Source organism: Mauremys mutica, chromosome 8 (assembly GCF_020497125.1).
Source record: "Mauremys mutica isolate MM-2020 ecotype Southern chromosome 8, ASM2049712v1, whole genome shotgun sequence".
NCBI lineage: Eukaryota > Metazoa > Chordata > Testudines > Geoemydidae > Mauremys > Mauremys mutica.
In genome coordinates, this window is record NC_059079.1 from 91,660,544 (window position 1) to 91,682,526 (window position 21,983).

Genomic DNA, 21,983 nt, shown 5'->3' on the forward strand with positions numbered 1-21,983 from the left:
TAGTACCCTGGGAGGGAGAATAACATTCTCCAGAGGTGAATGGAAAGTGACAAACCCCAAACACACTTTTGCACCAGACCCCGTACACTGGTGAATGGCGAAGGTCCCGCCCCCTGTCAGGGGTGAAGGCAGCTTTGTCCTCTCGCTGTTCAGCCGTCCACATTCCTCACCCAGCAGAACAGGGACCAGGGTCACTGAAATCCATCCCTAGCAGTTGGTGTGATCTGTCTTCAGCTCCTGGATCCTCTCCGACCTTGCCTGGACTCCAGATGGAATAGTGCCGTTGGAATACTCAAGCTCACCTCCATGCATGTCTCAGTGTTATTTTTCTTTGTGTCTGGGCCCAAATGAGATGGGGATAGGTGTCCCTTTATTAACTTTAAAAAAAAAACTTTTCCTGCTGTGTTGCTAAAAAGATCAGTTTTGCTGCACAAAATAAATTGGAATGGAAATTGAGAACTTGTCTCAGCTCTCAAGATGAGAGCATGGACCTTGAGGAAGAACTAGGAGGCTGTTTCTTAATTGTACAGAACTGTTAACCCTAGGAAGCCAAAAACCTTTAAGGATGATAGATCCAGATTATCCATTACTTTGTATTTCAGAAATAAAGACAACAGTTCTACTAGTTTATTATCTAGTCTATTATTTGCTATCACTTATCACCAGTAAGATCAGTTAATAGAATTTGTGAGAAAGTACTCAACTTAATTTGAGTACAAAGGTGAAATCTTCATTGAATATATTTGTACTGGTCTGCCAAAATAGTTTTAGTACTAGGAGCAAGTGAGATATCAGACTTCAGTATCACAGTACTGATTACCATCTTCACTTCAGCTCAAACAGGATTTTAGTGGATACTATCAAGAAAAATGAGAACTAGAAACCAATGGTATGTCACCTGAATGCCTGTCTACACTTTCAATTGTTATAGAGTATTAATCTCTTTCTTAAGCAGCTTGAGATAGCAGATGCTAGTAATTGTAATGGAAGAAAAATCAAGGTGATAATCAGAATTATGTGATATGAAAGTCTGCCAGTGCCTGAAATGAATACTGTAACATGGAGGGATGGAGAATCCTCACTAGTTTGATACATTCAAGCTCTTTTAATTTTTCTTTTAGGTGGGCTTCAAATGAATCAGGCTGATAAGTTTGGATTCCCTTTCACTTCTAAAGTTGTTAATAAAGTAATAAAACGGAAAAAGGAAAAGGTATAAAATATGGGACTAAAATGAATGAAAGCATTAGCATTTTAAAAGATAAACTCCTGCTTGCACTGTATATGTGTGTAAGAAAGAGTGGGTGTGAGAGATGCAAAAGGATGAAACAATACTTTAATAGTATAGGAAGTTTCACTTGTAGGAATGAAAAATAGCAGTATCTTCACCCCTTTAGAGTTTAAATCTGCAAGATCTGAGAATTCTGGCCCCAGTCCAGGAAAGTACTTCAGCATGTGCTTAACTTGAACACCAGTAGTTCCTTTGATTTAAATGACCCTGACCAGCTAGGGGCAGCAGGTTTGTAGAAATTTTGGTGGTGCCCAGAATGCCCAGAGCCTGCCCCCCCAAGCTCCATCCCCCACCTGCCAAGGCTCTGGGAGGGAGTTTGGGGATGGGAGGGGTGTGTGTGGGAAAGGGGTGGGGGTTCAGGCTCTGGGAGGAAATTTGGGGGAAGGGATGTTTGGGGCCAGAGGGCAGGGTGGGAGTTGCAACACTTACCTGAGGCTCCTAGGCAGGGTGGGCCAGGGGGCTTCTGTGTGCTGCTGCCCCCAGGCACTGCCCCTGTAGCTTCTTATTGGCTACAGGGGCGCTTGGGGTGGGACACACCCACCCCACCCAGTGGCCACAGAGAGGGGCCAGCAGCCACGTGGAGCGAGCAGGTAGGAAGCTGCTCAGCTCCTCTGTGCTGCTGGTGGCGAGTGGGGGCCCTGGGAGATTTTAAATGGCCCAGGCGATGGGGGGGTACCTGAGGGTAGAAGGTGGGGCTGAGGCCTGGTGCCCAGGCACCACAGACCCATAGAACTCGCTGCCCATGGTCACCCCAGCAATGCTTTGCTGGGTCAGGGTCAGAATGCACCACACCTTGCTGGATTAAGCCCATAAGGGCCAAATTCTGTCCCTACTTATATATTTTAGGTAATGGGGTTGCTTAGGGAAGAGAGAAGTGAGAGCAACATTTGGCTATTAATATTATATTAGTAGAAGTGCAAAATTACATTCTGTTTCACAAATGTATTTCTGGTACTGTTGACTAGTTCACCCAATGCTTGATGTTAAAGAGACATTTTTTAAAATGGTAACTCATGAGATTTGCCATATGTGAGGTACAAATAAATCAGCTATAATATAATACAGTAATGTCACAGATACATGATTTAAAACAAGGAGAAAACTGACTTCAAAGGTGCATTTAACACTTGCTACACTGTCTCTTCTAGTTCATTAAATAGTCGCCAAGAAGAACAAGGAATATATTTTACATTTTAGCAGTGAAGCTTGATGAAGAAGGAATTATTAGATTTAAACCAGTTTCACAGTGCATGGTCCAAATATCACCATAACTTTAGCATGTTATAGCAATTTAGATCCTGTAATCTCCTATTTTTTATGTGTTAGCAAATCTGAATTTGTTAGTACTTCAGTTTTGGTATTTGTTATGATGCCAGTTTGAAATGTGCCAGTTACAGAGGGAATTTTGTACATTTTTCAACTGAAAAGGTCAGTAGATAACATAAAAGTAATTAATATTGATATATCAGAACAGATCAGGTCATTGTCATGCTGGAATCTGAGTGCTAGGTCTAAATTGTACTTCAGGCAAGGGACTGGAAGGGAATGTGCTTGACCCCTACTGGGGAAAAGGATCATCTTGCATCTCTCTCATGTATTCCCCTTCTGGCTGACCCTGAAGAGACTTTAATGGCCCCAGAGGGAGTCACATCCAGTTCTCCTCTGCAAGGACAGGATCACAGGTGCTGGGTAATGAGAGATCCAGGGAAGAAAGGGTGAATGAAAAATACAGAGGATTAATCCAAACACTGATTTTAGACTTGTTAAATAAATGTGTTTATGTTCATACATCTAGTCAATTACTAGAGTTGCAAACAAAGCAGATTGACTACCCTTGAATGTTCAGCACTGGAAAATTCAAAATCCTATTTGAGAGGAGATTTTAAAAACAAACTTTTTGACACTGTTCATTGAGAATGTTCTTCCTTTATTTTTAGTCTGAAGTCTTTCGTGGAGTGTTGAAAGTAATTTCAAAAATGCTTGAAGAAAATGAAAAATTTAGAGGCAGACTGTTGACTTGCCGTCAGTTTAATACTGAAGGTAGGTAATGAACCAATAATGTAATGCATTAGAGAATACAAATAGGTTCTTAATACATATGCATTGACTTAAGAGCTCCAGATTTGGGGTCCATTAAATTGTTACTTTTGGGTGATATGCTTTCACAAATTATGGATTTTATTGCATACTTGGTCACTGTTACCTGTGTTTGAACTTCCCTTTGGTTCCATTGAGAGTCTTGTAGTAAGTGTGTGTAATTGGAAGGGGATGGTGGCAGTAGCTCTTTACTACACTGTACAATATGAAAAACATGAATGTAAAAGCGAGTGGAGTCTGCACATTTTTCTGACCATGTAAAATATGTAATGAAACTATTGTTCACAGATGCCTGTACTAGTTAAAGGAAATACTTTAAGATTAATAATTTTTTTTCACCTGCAGTATAAAATTGGAAATAGTTTGACTTCATGTAACTCTTAAGTCAATTAGCTCCCACATATGTGAATTGTAACCTAATTTAACATAACTAACAACCTTCATCCTCAAGTTGTGGCTTGACCACAGCTATTTCATTAGTGGAAAATGACTCAGGAATTAAAGCTGACACACTGAGTAGATGCAACTTCAGTTAAAGTTCTTATAGCTGCTACTACAATTTAAGGCAATACAGTATAAGCCTAACAAACAAAATTGGAATTTCCGGCTTGTCAATTTGATTAGTTTTAGGAAAGAGAATTTACCAATCCATTAAATATTATCAGTTAAATTAAAAGTGGCATATTCTCTCAGTGTGTCTGCTTAGCTCACATTAGTATTAATAGAAGTTTTTCTTATGCTCTGAGGACAAGGTATATACCAAAATAGTTGTAAGCCATTGTTAGTGGCTTCTGTTAGTAAACCTTTGTATATTTTATCTATATGAATTTTACACATATATGGTTCCAATATATGTTTATTGCTTATTTGTTTGCCTTAATATAATGTACACAATAAATATACAACTATAGGATTGTATTTGACTTATGCCCACTGTCTCTCCTCTTTGCAAACACATGTAAGCGGGCATTGAATATGAGAGTTGGACAGAGGTCAGGCATAGAATCCTCTTTTCAGGCCTTTGCATTCCCTTTCTGTGGGAGGGGTTTTGGCTGGAAGATATTTATTGTTGTTCCACTGGCCATGTCTGTGATATCTCCATCTTCTGTAGACTTTCCCTCAAGGCCAGTGTAAAGCTGTGCTCCTCAGTATGTGAAAGCTGTGGACCCCATACATAGCTTTTCCACACCTTATTCCTCCTTTTCTCACCTGAATCATTGTGGGTGTTCATTTGCACAGCCTTTATTTGGGCTGAAGGATTTGGCACTTATACAAGAAAAATAACTTCCCTAGTTTAATTTTTTAAAAGATGTCTTACATAACCAGAGAGAAGGAGAAACTGAGCATGCAGTAGAGCTTTGGGATGCAGTCATATGTTAGAGAAAGATCTTGTTGGACTTAGAGCCTTTTAAAATTAGGGCTGCTAATTTAGTCTTCCATTTGTTAAGGGGATGGTGCTATGAGCTTTCCCAAGAGGCTTGTGTTTATTTCAGGAATGAAGGGACATGGGCTGTTTACTTCTCACCTGTGTTTTCAGTTGTCTCTTTTATCATCAGGGGTTAGATAACATCATTTATCTTTAGGTATAATTTGCATCTACCAAAACAAACTTTATGCTATCCTCAGTCCTAACTGCAACTTGTTTTTCTTAAGCTTTAATTGTGATTTCACTAGCTTCACTTTTGCTTTACAATTTTTGAAACTAGATTAATACAACTAACAAATTAATCTTGCATTTTATTATCTCTGTGGTTAGTTTTATTGAAAGATGAAAGTTTTTTGCAGTTTTAATGCTACATATTTCTTCAGTGGAAAACTAGCAATCAGAATCAGATACAGTACAAATGAAAATGATGTCACTGTGCCTACACATTGTATTTTTCCATAGGCAGTGATGTGAACCAAAGCTCACAGAATGAGGCTTCCTGCATGGACAGAGTAAGTAGTCAGTTAAATGCCAAACAAGTTCAAATGGCAAAATAAGTTTTTAGTAAAATCAAAAATATATGCATAAAGATATTGTTAAAAGATATAAAAGCATGACATTTTTATAAAATACTGTAGTCTATTAAATATATAGCTCAAATATAAATATTTTAAGGGTCTGAACCATGCTTGGGAAGAGGAGTACGAGTATCAGCCACCATCAGCAGCAGTGCAGTATACCTCTGAAAGACTGGGAAGCAGCTCTTGCTATACCTTTTACTGCCTGGTTCATTTCTGCCAGTGTGTGTGGGTGGCAATGGCTGTGACCCATTCTGCTCAAACCCTCTCTGGGACTTCTAGTTTGCTGGTGGTGCTTGCAGCCACCCAGCTCTCTGATGCTGTTTATACATGCCCCTGTGCAGGAGCATGGGAAAGGTTTCATTGAGCTCTTTCTCCTTTAGTGCACCAATAGTTAGCTATAACGTGTAATAAATATGGGTCATTGTACTTTTTAAAGATCTGCTGAAGCACATATTTTAAATAGATAATTGAAGTGCAGAAGCCAGAATTGTAGACATTTTGGAATTACTTTGTTTTACATATTTAGGCTCACTAAATTAATATGAGTCCTCTCTTCAAGGATCAGAGGGGTAGCCATGTTAGTCTGGATCTGTAAGAAGGAACAGAGAGTCCTGTGGCACGTTATAGACTAACAGACATATTGGAGCATAAGCTTTTGTGGGTGAATACCCACTGCGTCAGACACACGTAGCCGTATGGAATGGAAATCCATCTGACATAGCTGTTAGTCTATAAGGTGCCACAGGACTCTTTGTTGCTCTCTTCAAGGAGTTACCTGGTATATAAATATAAAAGTTAAATATTATCAAATGCCATAGTATGTAGTATCAGTATTTTGAATAACATAAGTGCAGTGTCATATAAAGATGTATGTTTGCTTTAGTCATAATATTCGGGTCATCAGTTAAATAGATATAATTCTAAATACAGTGGACTAGACTGTTGGTCTGATCTAGCTCTGGGTAGTGCAGGATCTGATTGGAGGGGTTGCACAATGACTTTACCATATCACTACACCCCTCTAATAATCTATTCTTAATCCTGGGAATGCCCAGAGGTCAGTTTGGCTGTGCTGCAACTTTGAGCAGCCTCAGAGTTGTTCTAATTTGCATCTGTCTGTAATAGCTTCAAGGGGCCATTCCAGTAGCCAATGATTACAGGAGCATAGCAGCACTCCGGCCATGCTATGTTTCCCCAAATACAACCCCTAGTTTGGCGGCTGTGAAAGGGTGATGTATAGGGATAGCTATGCTGGTTATATAGTACTGGAGGATTTTAATACCAGGGGAGGCCTCAGCAGGCCACTTAAACCATATTTAAATCTGTTTTGTGCTGCTGGAGCATTGCAAATGAGACATAATGGGGCTAGGGATCAGAACCAATATGTATGTGATAAGTCTTTTTATTGAACAGCAGCATTTTTAGAATTCTCAAGTGTAAATTAAAGGAATCTGAATAAAGCCGTTAGCATTTGTCATATACTATATAACTAATCTAATTGTTGCATGTATTTTTATATTAAAAGAAATTGCTTCAGTTTTGTCATCTTTTTTTCTTTAGGATGAGTCCATCTTTGGATGGGTGTAGCAAAGAAGTAAATGAAGATTTAGTTTCAAGTGTTGCATTGAATTAGTGTTCATTTTAGATCTGATCTAACATCCATCTGACATTAATGAAAAGACTAACAATGATTTCAGTGAGTGTTGGATCAGAGTATATAGTTTGTCTGTCTAGTATTTTAGCTTGGAGAGCTACATTTTAATATGGGTTCAATTAAATTTTTCAGTTACAGAGTATTGTTTTGTTGAAATCCTTATTAAGCATAATATATCACTTAGTCATTGTTCATTTTTGCAGACTTTTTAATGAACATTATAGTGTGATGGTTTGCATTCAAAAGAATAGTAATATTTTACGTTAATTATATTATAAATATATATATTGCATAATCAGCAGCTTGTCAGAATTGTTAACAAACATGTGTTTAGTAAAATAAAATTTCATACAAGATACCTGTCTAAAATGAATGAACCACTTGCATTCTATTGATTTAAATATTTTTTATGATATTATATTAAAATAACGTACAATCACCTTTCTGTTTATTCATCCATTAATACACGAATCTCAGCAATTATTTCAAATAAGAATCCAGGTGAATCCTCTCAGCCTCATCATTCATCATCAACCACATAAATTTATTGTTTATCTGGGTGTCCTTAATAGTAACATGAGGTGATTTTCCTGTGTTATAGAACCTTAAACTTGGAGTTTTGATTGACTAGTGAAGCCTTTTTAATTGGTGAATTGTGTAAATGGAACAAGGAGATTGCAAAAATAATTTTTCTGTGTGTGTATTTCCTCTCTATAGATAAAACATTTATCTGTCATTCTTAGACCTTTCTTGTTCTTATGAAAGAACAGTTTTTCATTTCAAAATGTCTCAGCATTTGCAGATATAATGACTAGAATTTCAGCAGCACTGAGCTTTAATAACATGCTAGTGGTTGTATCATCAAGCAGCAAAGCACTTGGGAGGGTTTAAGCTCAGTTTTCTTAATGATAAACTGCAAGTAAATAACTAGACTGTACCTTTTTGATTGAGTACTCTGGCATTAAAGTTCTCATTATGAACAGTGATTTGTTGTGGAATAATATTGTAATGTTACTCAAAATAGTTGACATTTCAGCTTGGGGAAAAAGAAAAACATTCAGATGAGCACATGATCATTTTTTCAGGAAGAGTAAAAGTTTGTATGTCCCTTGATATTTGCTAATTACGCAGTGGTGTTGTAGCTGTGTCAATCCCAGGATATTAGAGAGACAAGGCTGGTGAGGTAATACCTTTATTGGATCAACTTCAGTTGGTGACTGAGGCAAGCTTTTGAGCTTACACAGAGCTTGAAAGCTTTCCTCTCTCACCAAGAGAAGTTAGTCCAATAAAAGATATTACCTCACCCATCTTGTCTCTCTATTTGCTTAATAGACATGTAGGGTCAGAATTTTTTTTTATTGTTTATGAGTTGGTCATTCTATTTCTGCAGTTCTGATAATATGAAAAGCTGTATGAAGCTTCTTTAATGTAAATAAATCCCAGATTGTGAGCTCTAGAGTTGAGGTTATTTCTGAGTAAACTACTACTAACAGTTAGCATCCTTAGTGGCCCAGACTGAATGGGCCCTGGAGATTAAACCACTTTTTTCACCTTTATGATTGGTCTTTCTTGGGGAGGAGAGAAATATATTAGCCTGGTAATGCAAAGGAAGAATGCCCATGCTATTCATGTTCTTTGGATAATAAATACAGGCTTCACTCTCCACAGCTGTGCTAAATTGACTTTAAAAGGAAGAAATTACACTACATAACAATGGACCTGATTCTTCACTATTTTGCGCTTTGTGTAGTCATTTATACCTGCCTGGAGTGGGTGTAAATAGCTGCTGTTGTTATCCTCATATTGCACTCACTGGGCACACGTGTAAATGACTACACAGGGTGCATGGTTGGGGAGAATCAGGCCCAAGGAGACAGATCGAACCTTTTGCTGGCACAGGTGTCAATTCAGGGACAGGAGGAAGGTAGTTTGAAGCTGCCCTATTCAGGGGCTGTTGGGGTGAGCTAGTTTAGCACCCAGTATTATATCCCAGTTTTAGTGTGGCTTCTGTGGATCTTTACAGTGACACTAAACAGCCTGGGTTCATGTTGGCTATGGCCTCTCTCCCTTCTCTGGCATGCCTGTGCTCTGCCTCCACTCTACTCCCAGATCACTCCAGAATGCCCATTATGCCCAGGGTGGTACGTGGGTGTAGAGCACCCTTGCACTGAGGGTATTCTCTGGGGCACTTTATGCTTGTTCTACAGCCTTTTTGTGTCAGCTTGGCTAGCACAAAGGGATTGCAAGGCAGTGCTGAGTATGGCCCAGTATCGGAGCAGTAATGAAGTCTAGCTTCTGACAGTAGTGGCCTGATTTCAAATACACTGGTATAAACAGGAGTAATTCTACTGAAATCAAAGGAGTTAAACTTCCAAAAAACAGGTTTAAAGAAGAATCAGCTCCAGTATGTAGACCCAATGCAAAGTGAAATCCACACCATGAACATCAACTCAAACACCTAAAGCATAGTGAACAATATTCCAGTTATAGTATTTTGTTTCTTAATTTGAAGTGCTAAACGTAAACTGTAGATGAGAGAGTGTCTGTTGTGTTGAGTAATAACATACCCATGTGAACCAGGCAAATGACATCTTCAACAAGAAAAAAGAGTTGCCACCCAGAAGAAATACATTATTTAAAATAGATTCATTAAAAGGAACAAGGAATAAACAGTGAAACCTCAGGGCAGCAGATCAGAGTTAAGAAATCAAATGACCCTCCCCTGAGATCCCTTAACAGTTACCCCAGAAAAGAGAAGCAAATGCCATTTCATCTTGTTGTTTCTGGGTAGGAATAGTATTTTTCAGTTTTCTTTTCAAACTACAAATCAGTTACTTTGACTTTTTAATAAGAAATCTAGATTGGCGTGTGCTCAGTGCAAGGTGATATATGAAATTATGGGTAATTATCCATATTTGTGTATTGAGAAGCTTGATGCTTTGTAAAAGTTAGCAATTTGTCTTAAGGTAGTATAATTCAGGGGTTGGTCTGAGCAGGTACCCCTTTGCATTCAATTTATACTAGTGCAAATGATTACAGTAGTTACAGAGCAGTGGATCAGTCTTTTGCATTCCTGAGTGAAGTTAATGGTACATGTCTGTTCTGGCTACTATGGTCAGTCAGCAGGATTCCTCTGCACCTCCATACATGATTCTACAGCCTGAAACCCAGTCAGGATATTAACACTTAGCCATAATGATGTTAATTAAAAATGAACATTGTTAGCTGTTTGCTGATTATTTCAGCAGAAGCATTCAGCTGTTATGGGATTTTGAGCAGACTTTAGGACTGTGAGCAGAGCTTGCGATGTTAGGCAGAGTTTGACTAGAATAGCAAGGTGATTTTCAGCTACCCTGGACATTAATATACAGTGAACCGTGCATTTAGGGAAACCTCCAGTAGGCAACCTCCCTGTTTTAACTTTTAAGTATATCCTCAAGGCTTCCAGTACATTTTGTATGACCTCTAGTTTAGCAAGTGATTGAGTTTTGTTGCTCCTTTTGGAGGTGGCTTAAAGCTGATTTAGCAGTGTGTGTAATTTTTTGTGTATGGGTAGGTCCTGTAAGTATGAAAGAAAACAGGAGCCAACTATTTATAGTTCTTATAAATATATTTGCAATGACATAAACAAAGTTTGTATTTTGACTAGTATTGTAATTGCATAAGTATTTATGTAACTATGATGATAGGATACTGGTTGCACAGTAACCAAGACAGCATTGCCTTGATTTGTTGAGCAGAATAGGTTTTGCACCAAACTATAGTAGCAAATGAAACGGTTTTTAAATGGAAGCTTATATCCTGGGGAAAAGAGAAAAAGCTCTGGAAGAGCATTAAACCCAGTGAGATTTTTCCATAAGTATTCACAAGCAATCACTAATCAGTTGGTGACAGTGCCATGGAGATTAGATCTGATGAAGACAGTGCATGGTTCTTCAGCTCTCAGAGTGCTACAGTGGTTTTTCCTTTCCCTCTCAGTAATTGCTGTTGCCTGTCCACACACCTCCAAACTCTTCCATTGGTCTCTTGTGCTCCCAGATTTCCAATATATATTTGATGGAAATAATGTTACTACATAAAGTAGTGTGCACAACTGTGAAGAAAATGCATTTGTGCATGAAATACATTTAATGAAAAAGAAAATGTGCTTAAACATTAATATATCATAGACCCTGGGGGAAGATGGAGATTGAGAGTAGAATGATGTATAGCTTGGGACTCTTAAACTGTGTAGAAGTTGGGCTATTTTGTAGCTATCACAAACTTGTTGACAAGTTGCAGAAATTAAAAATGTAGTGAAATGCTTCATCTGAGACCCAGTTACAAATCTTAGGCCTCTTTAGTGTTAACTGGTAATGAAAGCAGTAATTCTATTCTGATTTGTTCAGCTGGAAATAGAAAACAATAGACTCTGGGTCTCTTATTAAAGGAATAAAAAGGGGCACATTTTCTGTTGACAGAAGAATTGTCTTGTGTACCCATGGAATTTCCTGTTGATCATATTGCGGCTTTCTCTTATTGCCAGTCATTGATCTGCTTTTGTGTGGGTAGAAATGTTAGACGTATTCACTCTGTAGTAAAATCTGTAAGTTACTGTTTGCTTTGTTGTTTTCAGTTTGCTTTCCCTTACACTTCCTTAATGGTGTCTCTCTCTTTGGATCTTGCTGACAGCTTTAAAATGTCAATTTTTCACGAAGCACCCAGTTTTATAAGCTTATTACTGCTATTTCATATCTATTTGTGAAGATCAGAATTGCCGATTTTCAAAGAAACATTTTCAAATGAAAATGAGGCTTTTACACTTTCTAAAGTAGCCACAGAGATTTCCTCTGTCTTTTTGGAGGAAATTCTGCAATTTCTCTTTATCAGGTTGCCACATTTTTCAGATGATGGCACTGTGCAATTTCAGTAGGTGCATTCCCTGTGTATATTCACAACCATACCTGTTTATTTTTAGTGACAAAGATGTTTTTACACCTGCCAGTCCTGGAGAGCCAAGGCAGAATGAGGGGTTCTATTCTGTCTCATGTATCCTCAGCATAATTCCTTATTTAGTTCCAGTCAGTTACCTATGGTATTGCAAGGTATAACTTCATGGAATTTAATAAACAATACTATTTGTAAATGCACAAGGAGTGGAGTACAGTGTGCTGCCCCTTATCTGTGTTGGCCCTGAAGGGGTAATGGGAGTAACAATCAGAAAAAAAAATGTTAATACTAAAATAAGTTTGAATATATAAAGAGAGTCAATATAGTGAGTAAGCAGGTTTCATTTTTGTATCTGCATTCTTCATAGCACAAGCATAGTCTCAATGGGTTTGCAGAGGTGGTGCTGAAGGCACAATTTGAAAGGCATAGATATGCACAAATGTCACTAATGACATCATTTGAAGGCAGTGGGGTTGCTCAGGTGTCACCGAGCACATAATTTGGCTTCCAAGATCTTTACTGGTGTTGATATACAGTGGTGCTGGAACATTTTATGTAGTGGGGGTGCTGAGAGCCATTGAACCAAACTGTAAACCCTGTATACAGGGCCGGCTCCAGGCACCAGCGAAGGAAGCAGGTGCCTGGGGCAGCCAATAGAAAGGGGTGGCACTCTGTCGTCCGTCATTGGGGCAGCACGTCCAGTCTGCGGTGGGACTTGGCGGCGGGTCCTTCAGCAACTCGGTCTTCGGTGGCACTTTGGTGGCAGCTCAACTCTGCTTCAGTCTTCGGCGGCGAGTCCCTCACTCCCTCTCGTCCTCTTCGGTGGCACTTTGGTGGCAGCTCAACTCTGCTTCAGTCTTCGGCGGCAATTCGGCGGCGAGTCCCTCACGCCCTCTCGTCCTCTTCGGCGGCACTTCGGGGGCAGCTCAATAGGGTTTTTCTTCTTTTTTTTTTTTCCCGCCGCTTGAGGCAGCAAAAAAGCTGGAGCCAGCCCTGCCTGTATATGATGGAAATCACTTGAAGCCAGAGGGTTCTGCCATACCCCTAGTTCCCTCACCTGTGCTGATATATTTGAAAGTGAGGTTTGACTTTGAGATCACAGGGTGAATTTGCAAGCCTGGAAGTTAGAAAAACATCCGTTTGCTTCATAGTACTCTTATCTGGAAATCACTGACACACACTAAACATGGAAAGCCATGATGCCATTTTAAAGGAATTGCTTCTCATAGTAGAAGTGTACAAAAGTTGGCACAAAGTGATTACGTTGTTTCATTCACTTGAGTACGTGGAGTGACAGTCATCTCGCTGGTAGAGGAGCTGTATAATTCCAGTGTGTACTCAGCAGCAGATAATTACACTAAGCATCTTTAGTAATATAATGAGATACAAGGTATCTTCTTATATGTTCAGGTCTGGAGAAAAATTTCAGTGGGCTTTGGATCAGGCCCAGATATGCAAAATATTCAGGATTTAACATAAATTCAAAATTAAGGAAAATAAATGGCCAATTTCTTTTTAAAAAGTATAACTCTTATCACTAGGTCAAAAAAGGGGCATAATCTCTCAGCATGAGAGATTTTTTCCTTTTGCCCCATGCCTTGTTCATGCACACTATTTAAACCATGTTCTGAAGACAAAATTATTAATTTTCTCATGGGCTTGTGAGTGGTACTTATCACTATGGTATCTGAGTGCTTCACAAACAGTTTATCTTCACAAAATGCCTGTGAGGGGAGGAGGTATTATTATGCTCATTTTACAGATGGGAACCTGAGGTGCAGCGAAATTAAGGTAAAAAGTATTCACTATTTTGGGACACCCTAGGACCTGATTTTTCAAAATACGTAGAGCATTATATAGCACTTCATATGTTTGAAGCACAACTCCCACAGACTTCAGCTGCAGCTGTGAGTTCTCAATACTTCTGCACATCAGTGCCCAAAGTCCAAGGAAATGAAGGAAATACAGTTAGTGACCACCTCTGAAAGTTTGATTTAAGTGACTTCACTAAATTCACACAGGAACACTGTGGCACCGACAGAAATAGAATCCAATTCTCCAGGGAAGCATTCCAGTTGCTTTACTTATTTCACTGTCTTTTCTCTTCTTGCAATCTGCCTTATTCACTATGCACCTTCCAACTTCTGCAACAAATGGAGGGGTCTCACAGACCCTTGTCGTCTTCACTACATAACCCTGATTCATCCCCAAAGCAGGTCCATCTTGTGCACTGAATGAGGTTGGCATCCTATGGCAAAAACAGATATGATCATGTGTTTAAAACTGCATCATAATGCATATGCACAAAGGGCTGAACTGGGGTTGCACAGACAACCTAACTCTGACATTTCCTAACTGAGGAGTAGGGGTCCACTTAAATTGCTGAGAAATCACACAATTTTCGCAGGTTGGTCATGGCATAAATAGCATATTTCGCGGATGTGTTACACAGCCGCAACATTTGCTATTTATGCCCTGACCAACCCCCAAAAATGTGTGATTTCTCCTCAGCATTATTCAAAATAGGGGTCTGGAGCCCAAAAGGGGTTGCAAGCCTATTAGGAGGTTACGTTATTGCCACCCTTAACTTCTCTGCTGCTGGTGGGTGGCACTGCCTTCAGAGCTGGCTGTCTGGGACCAGCTGCCACTCTCTACTCTGCCTCCACAGCTGGATGGCTGGAGACCAGATTTCACAGTCCATGATGCAATTTTCACAGCTATGAATTTGGTGGACCCTGATTTATGAGTGCTTGACTTTGCAACCTTAATAATGTTCTTCTAATGTAGGGTTATGTGTGCATAGTTTCCTGTTTTTGTTGTTGTTGTTTTTCTTTTAATAAAAGCAAACTGGGAAAAGCAGAAATTCCATCATGTGGCATCTTATTGACTGCCATGTCGGCCATCAGCAGGTTTGGAACCTTTAGATCCACCACATGAACTTCTGACTCTTGAGCTAATGAAGTGGCTGATAGCAGTAGTACATTGTTATCCTCTGTGTGGACCAGAACTAGATGCAAATGGGACATTGCCACTGGGTTTCACAGATATTTGCTAACAGCAGAAGAATAGTGAGATTCAGGAATTTGGATTTCATTTCGGTGTCTGCAAAGCAGGGTGCTGTAGTGGGTATCGATCTTCTCTCCTTTCCTCCCAAGCATTCCCTTTTCTGCCCACTCCCCTCCAACCTGGTCCCTGTTCCAATCCTCTCTCTTCACCACACCTGACTCCTCACTCCAGTCCCAGTCTCTTCACCTAGCTGGCCCCAGTCTTCACTCCTTGGACTGCTCATCCTAGTCTGCACCTCCTTGCTCAGCAAGTCTTAGTCTCTCCCCTACATACTCTCTGCCTCAATCTCAATCTCCCCACAGCTTTCCAGTCCCAGGTTCCTTCCCAGTTGCCCTAATCAGCCCTCCAGCTCTTTGTCCCAGTCTCCTTGCCCAGCCAGTCCCATTTGTCCCTTCCTGGCTTTTCATCCAATTTGTCTCTCTCTGTTGGCCTCCAGTTGGACCCTTCCTGGCCCCTGTTCCCTGACCCCACTGGCTCCCTGTCCCAATCTCCTTCTCCAGGCTCCTCACCCAATCTCAGGGTTTGTGCCCCTCTTCCCCCTCCACTCCAGCTCCTTGTCCCAATCTCTTAGTCCAGCCAATGCCAGTTCTTCCCCTGCATTCTGGTTCTTCATCAGATCCCCACTCATCTCCTTCCCCCTGCCCCACTGGTTCCTAGTCTCGGTCTCCTTGCCCAACCAGTCCCCAAAGATCTGATCTCAGCCTTTCCCCACCTACTGGCTCCCAGTTTCCCTCCATATTTCCTTCCCCAGCTCCCAGTCCAAGTGTCCTTGCTCAGCCAGCCCCAATTTCCCTCTCCCCCACCCTCAGCCTCCAGTCTCAGTCTCCCTGTTCCAATCTACCCTTGTCATCTCCCCAACAGTTCTGGCTCTTGTCTTCTCTGTATTCAAATCAGGCAGAACCCAGCTGGGCGGAGTGTGGGGGAGGAATCATTGATAGCACAGGTGAGACAGGCTCCCTACTCTCAAGGGAGGTGTCTGGACCCAGCAAGCCTTGCAGCACCCCAGAGCTACACTTGCAAGGAAAGTCCTGCTCAGTCCTAGGCTTGAGCATGCCCAGTGTAGATGGAATCCTCTAGGAATTTAGCTGCTAAAATCCAAAAATTGTCTACAGAAAATGTGTGAAATGCGATTTTTCAAAAACGTATTTTTGCCACATTTGGGTGATTTTTTTCACAAGGACAGCAAAAAGCTTGGACATGAAGGCCACCTCCTGTCAAATCCCTGCTCCAAAGCATAGGGGCATTACAACTTTTTGAAGTAAAGGAGGCCAGAATTTTCATCATGGGCAAAATAATGTATTTTCCCTTGCATGTTTCTCAGACACTGAAATAAAAATAAAATAGAATATAATGCAAAAAATTATTCAGCCTGAGGCAGACACCCTGCATGGAAAATTTCAGCCAAAACAGTTAAAGTTTGGTAAAGTTATAAGCAACTGAAAACAGGCTCTTAACATGGGAAGTGTTGGGCACCTTAATAATAGACAGCACTAACAGCCTTGTCTATAATAATTCCTCCCTCAGGGCTTCTTGCACTCAACAGCCATACTTAGCACTTGGAATGAACTCACAGAACTGTAATGAAAGACTTTGTCTTGCCTGTGCCAAGGTATCACTTAACAGCATTATCACAACTGGGCTCCAAAAGGCCTTCTTACACAAACAGTTCACAGCTTTTAGAAGTAAATTTAGTACTTGTAAAAGATGCCAGATTGAGAGCCCTAGAGACAAAGCTTTATATTTATAACCAATCTGATTGGGCATGTCCAGTAACAGGGTTAGATTGCCCCATGTTACTCTCTAAGTAAGCTAAGCAAAGTGCTTCAGCCCTATCCTACAAAGGCCCCTTCTTATGATCTAACTATTGTGGTGATGGGTGTATTTGAAATGTGGATAGATAGAGTTCAGTGTCTGAGCTCAGTAAGTTCTTAGCCTTTGTGCCTGCTAGTACCAAGTGAGGTGGTGGTTATGCAATATAGAAACTTGTCCTCTGGAAGCTGAATGAGACCTCCCAATCCCATCATCTCATTTCACAAAAGGTTCAGCCAAAAAGCCAGGGGTAGTTATAACTTTCACTCAGTACCAGCCCTGACTGGATTTGATCCAAGCACTCAGAAGTGAGAGGCGTTGCATCTCAGCACTAGTCCCTTTCTTGTTTCTTTAGGGGGCTAAATCCTGCAACCTTCACTCAAGATTTACTAATTGGAGCCAATAGACGTTTCCCCTAATTAAGTCAAGAGTGAGGGCTGCAGGATTTGGCCCTGTCTAGGAAAACTCCCTATTGTTGGCGTACCATAAATGAAATCACAGTTGCACAAACAGGAGTTTCCGGGCTTAGGTACCGCGCTCCCGATTGTATCTGAAAACTCCCTTCTCGTTCCCTGAGCAGGCTCCAGGTGGCGGTGGTGGGTAAACGCGTGCCCTATCTGACTCCAGCTGATTTTCTGCAGCACTTGTGGCCATGCACTGAAACAGCAGGTGGTGCCAGATTCCACATGGAAGCCGCTACCCTAGTATTTGTGTGTGTGTGTGTGTGTGTGCTGCAGGCTGGCGCTGCTCTCAGCACTCCACTCCCCGCTTCGCCGTCAGTAGCGTTTGGAGCCAGGCGGCTGCAGACCGAAGCGCTGTCCCTTCAGCACCACCTTACTGCGCTAGGAAAAGCCCAGTCCTGCACAGCTCGGCCCGATCCACCCCAATAAAGCGTGGTTTGCAGTAAGTACAGGGAGATTTGTGGCTAGGGGGGGAGGGGAGGGGTTTGTTGCTGGTGTGTTTTGTGTGTGTGTTGTACAACATCCCCGGTGTGCCTGTATAGCTTCACCACCAACAGCAGACAATGAGAGCTCAGCCTGAGTTGCATTGTGCCACAGTTTGGGGGGGGGGGTGCCTGTCCCGCTCTGACAGGGGATCAAGCTTGGGGGGTTATATTGAAAATCAAAACCCCATTCTCGTATTAATATTTTGTCTTTAAACAAAAATAGCCTATAGGAGAGCAGCGACCAGCCTGTAATAGCAGCCCCATCATCTGATTAACCACAGGACAAGGGGAAACATGCCAGTTTCAGCAGCATTCTTTTCAGTGCACTTTTTATGTTGTCCACTAACAAGGATTTTCATAGCTCCAGACACCAACAATGTACGTGATGAAACAAATACTCAGCCAAGTTTATCCCTGGTAGAAGTCCATAGGCATCAGTGGATTTACAGTAGGGATGCATTTGGCCCATGTGCGAGGGCTTTTTGCAACGCGGTCCTGATCTGCGACAATATTTGCTGTGTTAGTAGGATTGTGAGAGGTTTTATTTGGACTCACTTTGGGCCTTTTGAGGAGTTTTTTATTTGTTTAATGTACCTTAAAGTGAAGTTGTTCCAGATTTGATATGCTTTGTCTCTAGCAATCCAGTAAAAAAGCCCAAATGAGCAATGACTGATAAGCAGAATTCAACAGAGCAGTGTCAGACAGAATCCTCTTCTCCATCTCCTTTCCCCTTCGCCCATCCCCATCCCCTTGTAACATCAGTCATCTTGATTTGTTTTAGGTCTGGAAAGTGAGGTCCAAGAATGGTGAAGCTGGGGAGTAATTTGAGTGACAAGAACAGCAAACAACCATCCAGTGAAGATGGTTTTCAGACAGTTCCTTTGATCACACCCTTGGAAGTAAATCATCTGCAGTTCCCAGCTCCGGAAAAGGTAACCCCCCACAGCCCAAACAAACACAAAAACCTCATAGAGAGCAACCAGGTCTCTGCTTTTCACTGCCCTGTTCCATTATTGGTCTCTGACGGGCATTCAAATGCAATCCTTCTACCTTATCAATGCAACACAATAAAAAGGGATTTTTAAAATTTTTTTTAACACAACAGACTGACACATGCAAACTAGAAAATGTTTCCTCATGATTGCAGGTTGGGAAAAGGCTTAATATATTTTTCCTAAAAATGGCAATAAAATTAAATAGGAAAAAAGCTTAGAATGTATCTGAACAACAGAAGAGGCATCATGTGAGCAAGTGAGGGTGCACCTGCATTGAGAGTGATGAGATGACTCTTGTGTAATAAACAAAAGTTGAAGGGTATCTCATTTTAATTACGCAAATCAAGATTTGTGTTCTTAACTGTGGCCTTTCAAGGTCCATTTGATTTTTTATTCAATGTGATCTATCTGACAAGAACAACTGAATTCCCCTACAGAAAATGTGGTAATGGGTCATTCCATGTATTCTTTTTTCCCCATTGGCTTCTGTGAGGGAGCAGCTTTTTCTCCTAGCCAATCAACACTCACAGAATTTAAGTGCTGCACTAAATGTTCAAAAATAGGCACCAGTGATTGGATGGTGTTTATCAGCTGGTTTTTTTTAAGGTACGATATGTACTATGAAATCATTTTGTCTGTTTATATACAGTGATGATATATGTCAATAATGTTACAAGGAGATAATGTGGGATACCATTAGGATATTCACAATGAGATCAAATGTCCAAGAGATTCCACTGTCACTGCTCCTTTTGAAAAAAAAAAAAAAAAGGATTGCTGCAGTGTGGTGCCTAGATACCACAGCGATAAATGCCATGTCGATACAAAAGACAGAGTGAAGGAGTAAATCTCATGGGATAATGATAGCAAAATTATATATAGAAAATACATAACAATGTGTGTGCATATATTTCTAATATACACACATATGCTACGTATTTATATTTATGTGATTATATATATTTTATATACATATAAACAGATTATTATTTATTTTCTATAAATAAAGAACTATTATATGTGTGTGTATATGTGTGTGTGTATATATATATATATATATACACACACACACACATATTAATTTGGTTCTGAGATATATATATATATCTCAGAACCAAATTAATTGACACATGTTGGTGGAAACCAGCTCCATGCCAAAATAGGGATAATGGGCTTGATTCTCCTTCCACTTGTGCCAGCGTCAATGCACCGGTGTCTAGTAAGAGTAACAAAAATGAAATAAATAAAGTGATGCTGATCTGAACTGGTGTAAATGAGAGGATAAACTGGCTCTTTACCTCTAGTTCTGATAAACTATCTGAAAATTAATTAAAAAAAAACTAAAAAAGATTAACATGATTTATCAGAAATGTCTGAGAGGCACTAGGGGAAATCAAGGATGCATAAGATCAACTCATTTTGATGCTACCACAAAGCAGCCAGTCAAGTTCAGGCACTAATTTTCATACAGTGTGGGGTTTAAATCGCTCAGGTAGTGGCTACCACCTATAAAATTAAAAAACAACATTAAAACTGATAGATTGATAATGAAGACTCTGATGATTACCATATTACAATTATCTGTTGGTGAAAACCCATTGTAATGCATTGGTCTAAATGGATACCCAGGCACTCTTTCTGTTTAAATGAATGTGCCAATAATGTGTATTCCTCTCCATGCACATGTAGTTACTACACTTGTTAGTTGTGGCTCATACCCCTATGTCTTTTGTCCTACCCTTGCCTGAGGGCTGTAACACCTGCCAAAGGACAAAGGCCCTGATCCAAAGCCCATTGAAATCAATGCTATTGACTTTGATGGACCTTGAGACAGCTTTTAGGTGCATTATAGCAGGAGTTAGCAGTAACAGAAAATCTGTTATAAAAAAGGAGAAGGTGCTAAAAATCCCCAACAATCCTTGTTACTTTATTATTTATAGGACAAATCCTGAAGGGTGAAAGTCACTCCATAGCAGAGGGCCTTTGTAAGGCCCTATTAATCAGCTGAACCTAAGGTAAAGAGAATTTCACCTTACTCAGTGTTTGCGCAAGCAAAACTCTCACTGACTTCAGTGAGACATTGACCCTGAGGAAGGACCGTTGGTTGGCCTATTTATGTTTGAATTTGTTTTGCAGTCAGGGAGCAGGAATGTTTTCGATTTTATTTTAAAGGGAATTTTACTTTCTGTCTGTAACAGACGCAGTCCTGCCAGCTGTGGATTATGGCTTCTGAGAGTAAGAACACGAGCCAGGCTGGCTTTTGATGCCTCTTAAATGAGTGGTCAAAGGGGTCAAAACTAGCGTGCAGTGGGGGCTTGTGCATCAACAGACAAAAAGTCACTGCTCTCTTCTTCTTAAATGTAAATCAGTTGCTGCTTCCTTTTAATCACAAGGAGCAGTGTTCTAGACCTCTGCCTTCCTATGTTTGCTCATCAGTGCCATTAATCACTGCTCTGTTGCCAGTGTAACAGAGAAGGATATGTTTCGGCATCTTTCCTTTAAGTGAAGTCCTGAAAAACCTCTTTGGTTAGTAAGCTCGCCTGCTATAAGTTCTCCTTCCTGAGCTTACCTAGGGTACTACAGTTATTCTCATGTAGGGCACCACAAGTTCGAAGACTGGCCCTGAATTCAGGTCATTGTGCACAGCTTGCAGGAAATTGAGGCTATTTTCAAAGGTGATGGGATTTTGGCACCCAATCCTGTTCAGACCAAGGCTGGATGTCTTCCTGGAAGACATGCATTAGCCAAGCACAAGTTATTGGGCTCAATAGAGGGCTAACTGGATGAAATTCTATGGCCTGTGTGACACAGGAGGTCAGATTTGATGATCTAATAGTCCCTTCTGGCCTAAAATCTGTAACTCCATGAATTTCTTTCCCTCACAAATTCAAGGGGATCATGGTTTTGTGGGACTACATAGGTCAGCTCTGATGCTGGAAGAAACCTTTCTCCTTGGCAGGAGCAGTACATTTTATTTATCTGTCTTGCCAATACCAAAGCCTCTCAGAGTGAGAGACTCTCCATTATTAATAATCCTGGGAAGTAGTATTTTAAATTTTCATGATTTGCACTTTGCACCACCTGAACTGTAATATATTACATGTGCCTTGGCAGTGAAGTGGGAATTACATGAGGGCTGTGTGTCCTTTTCTAAATGAATAATTTAAAGTTTTCACAATGCCAGTTATGTTA

At 40.5% G+C, this 21,983-nt stretch overlaps 2 protein-coding genes across 3 annotated transcripts in view; both read left to right on the forward strand.

Moving 5' to 3' along the window:
* The window catches only part of CPEB4 (cytoplasmic polyadenylation element binding protein 4), a 94,565-nt gene extending 76,825 nt beyond the window's left edge, over positions 1-17,740 (forward strand). The window contains exons 9-11 of one of the 2 annotated variants that reach the window (XM_045028539.1): positions 3,226-3,328; positions 5,274-5,323; positions 17,588-17,740. In XM_045028539.1, the coding sequence (XP_044884474.1) occupies positions 3,226-3,328; positions 5,274-5,323; positions 17,588-17,740 (306 nt within the window). Of the gene's footprint in view, positions 1-3,225; positions 3,329-5,273; positions 5,324-6,952; positions 7,925-17,587 lie in introns of those variants that run through there. The other variant, XM_045028541.1, reaches the window with a different exon arrangement.
* Positions 17,741-18,597: 857 nt separating this feature from the next.
* NSG2 (neuronal vesicle trafficking associated 2) overlaps positions 18,598-21,983 on the forward strand; it is a 44,277-nt gene continuing 40,891 nt past the window's right edge. Inside the window, exon 1 of the mRNA XM_045028542.1 lies at positions 18,598-18,728. Within this exon, the coding sequence (XP_044884477.1) occupies positions 18,600-18,728 (129 nt within the window). The 5' untranslated portion in view covers positions 18,598-18,599. The remainder of the gene's footprint in view (positions 18,729-21,983) is intronic.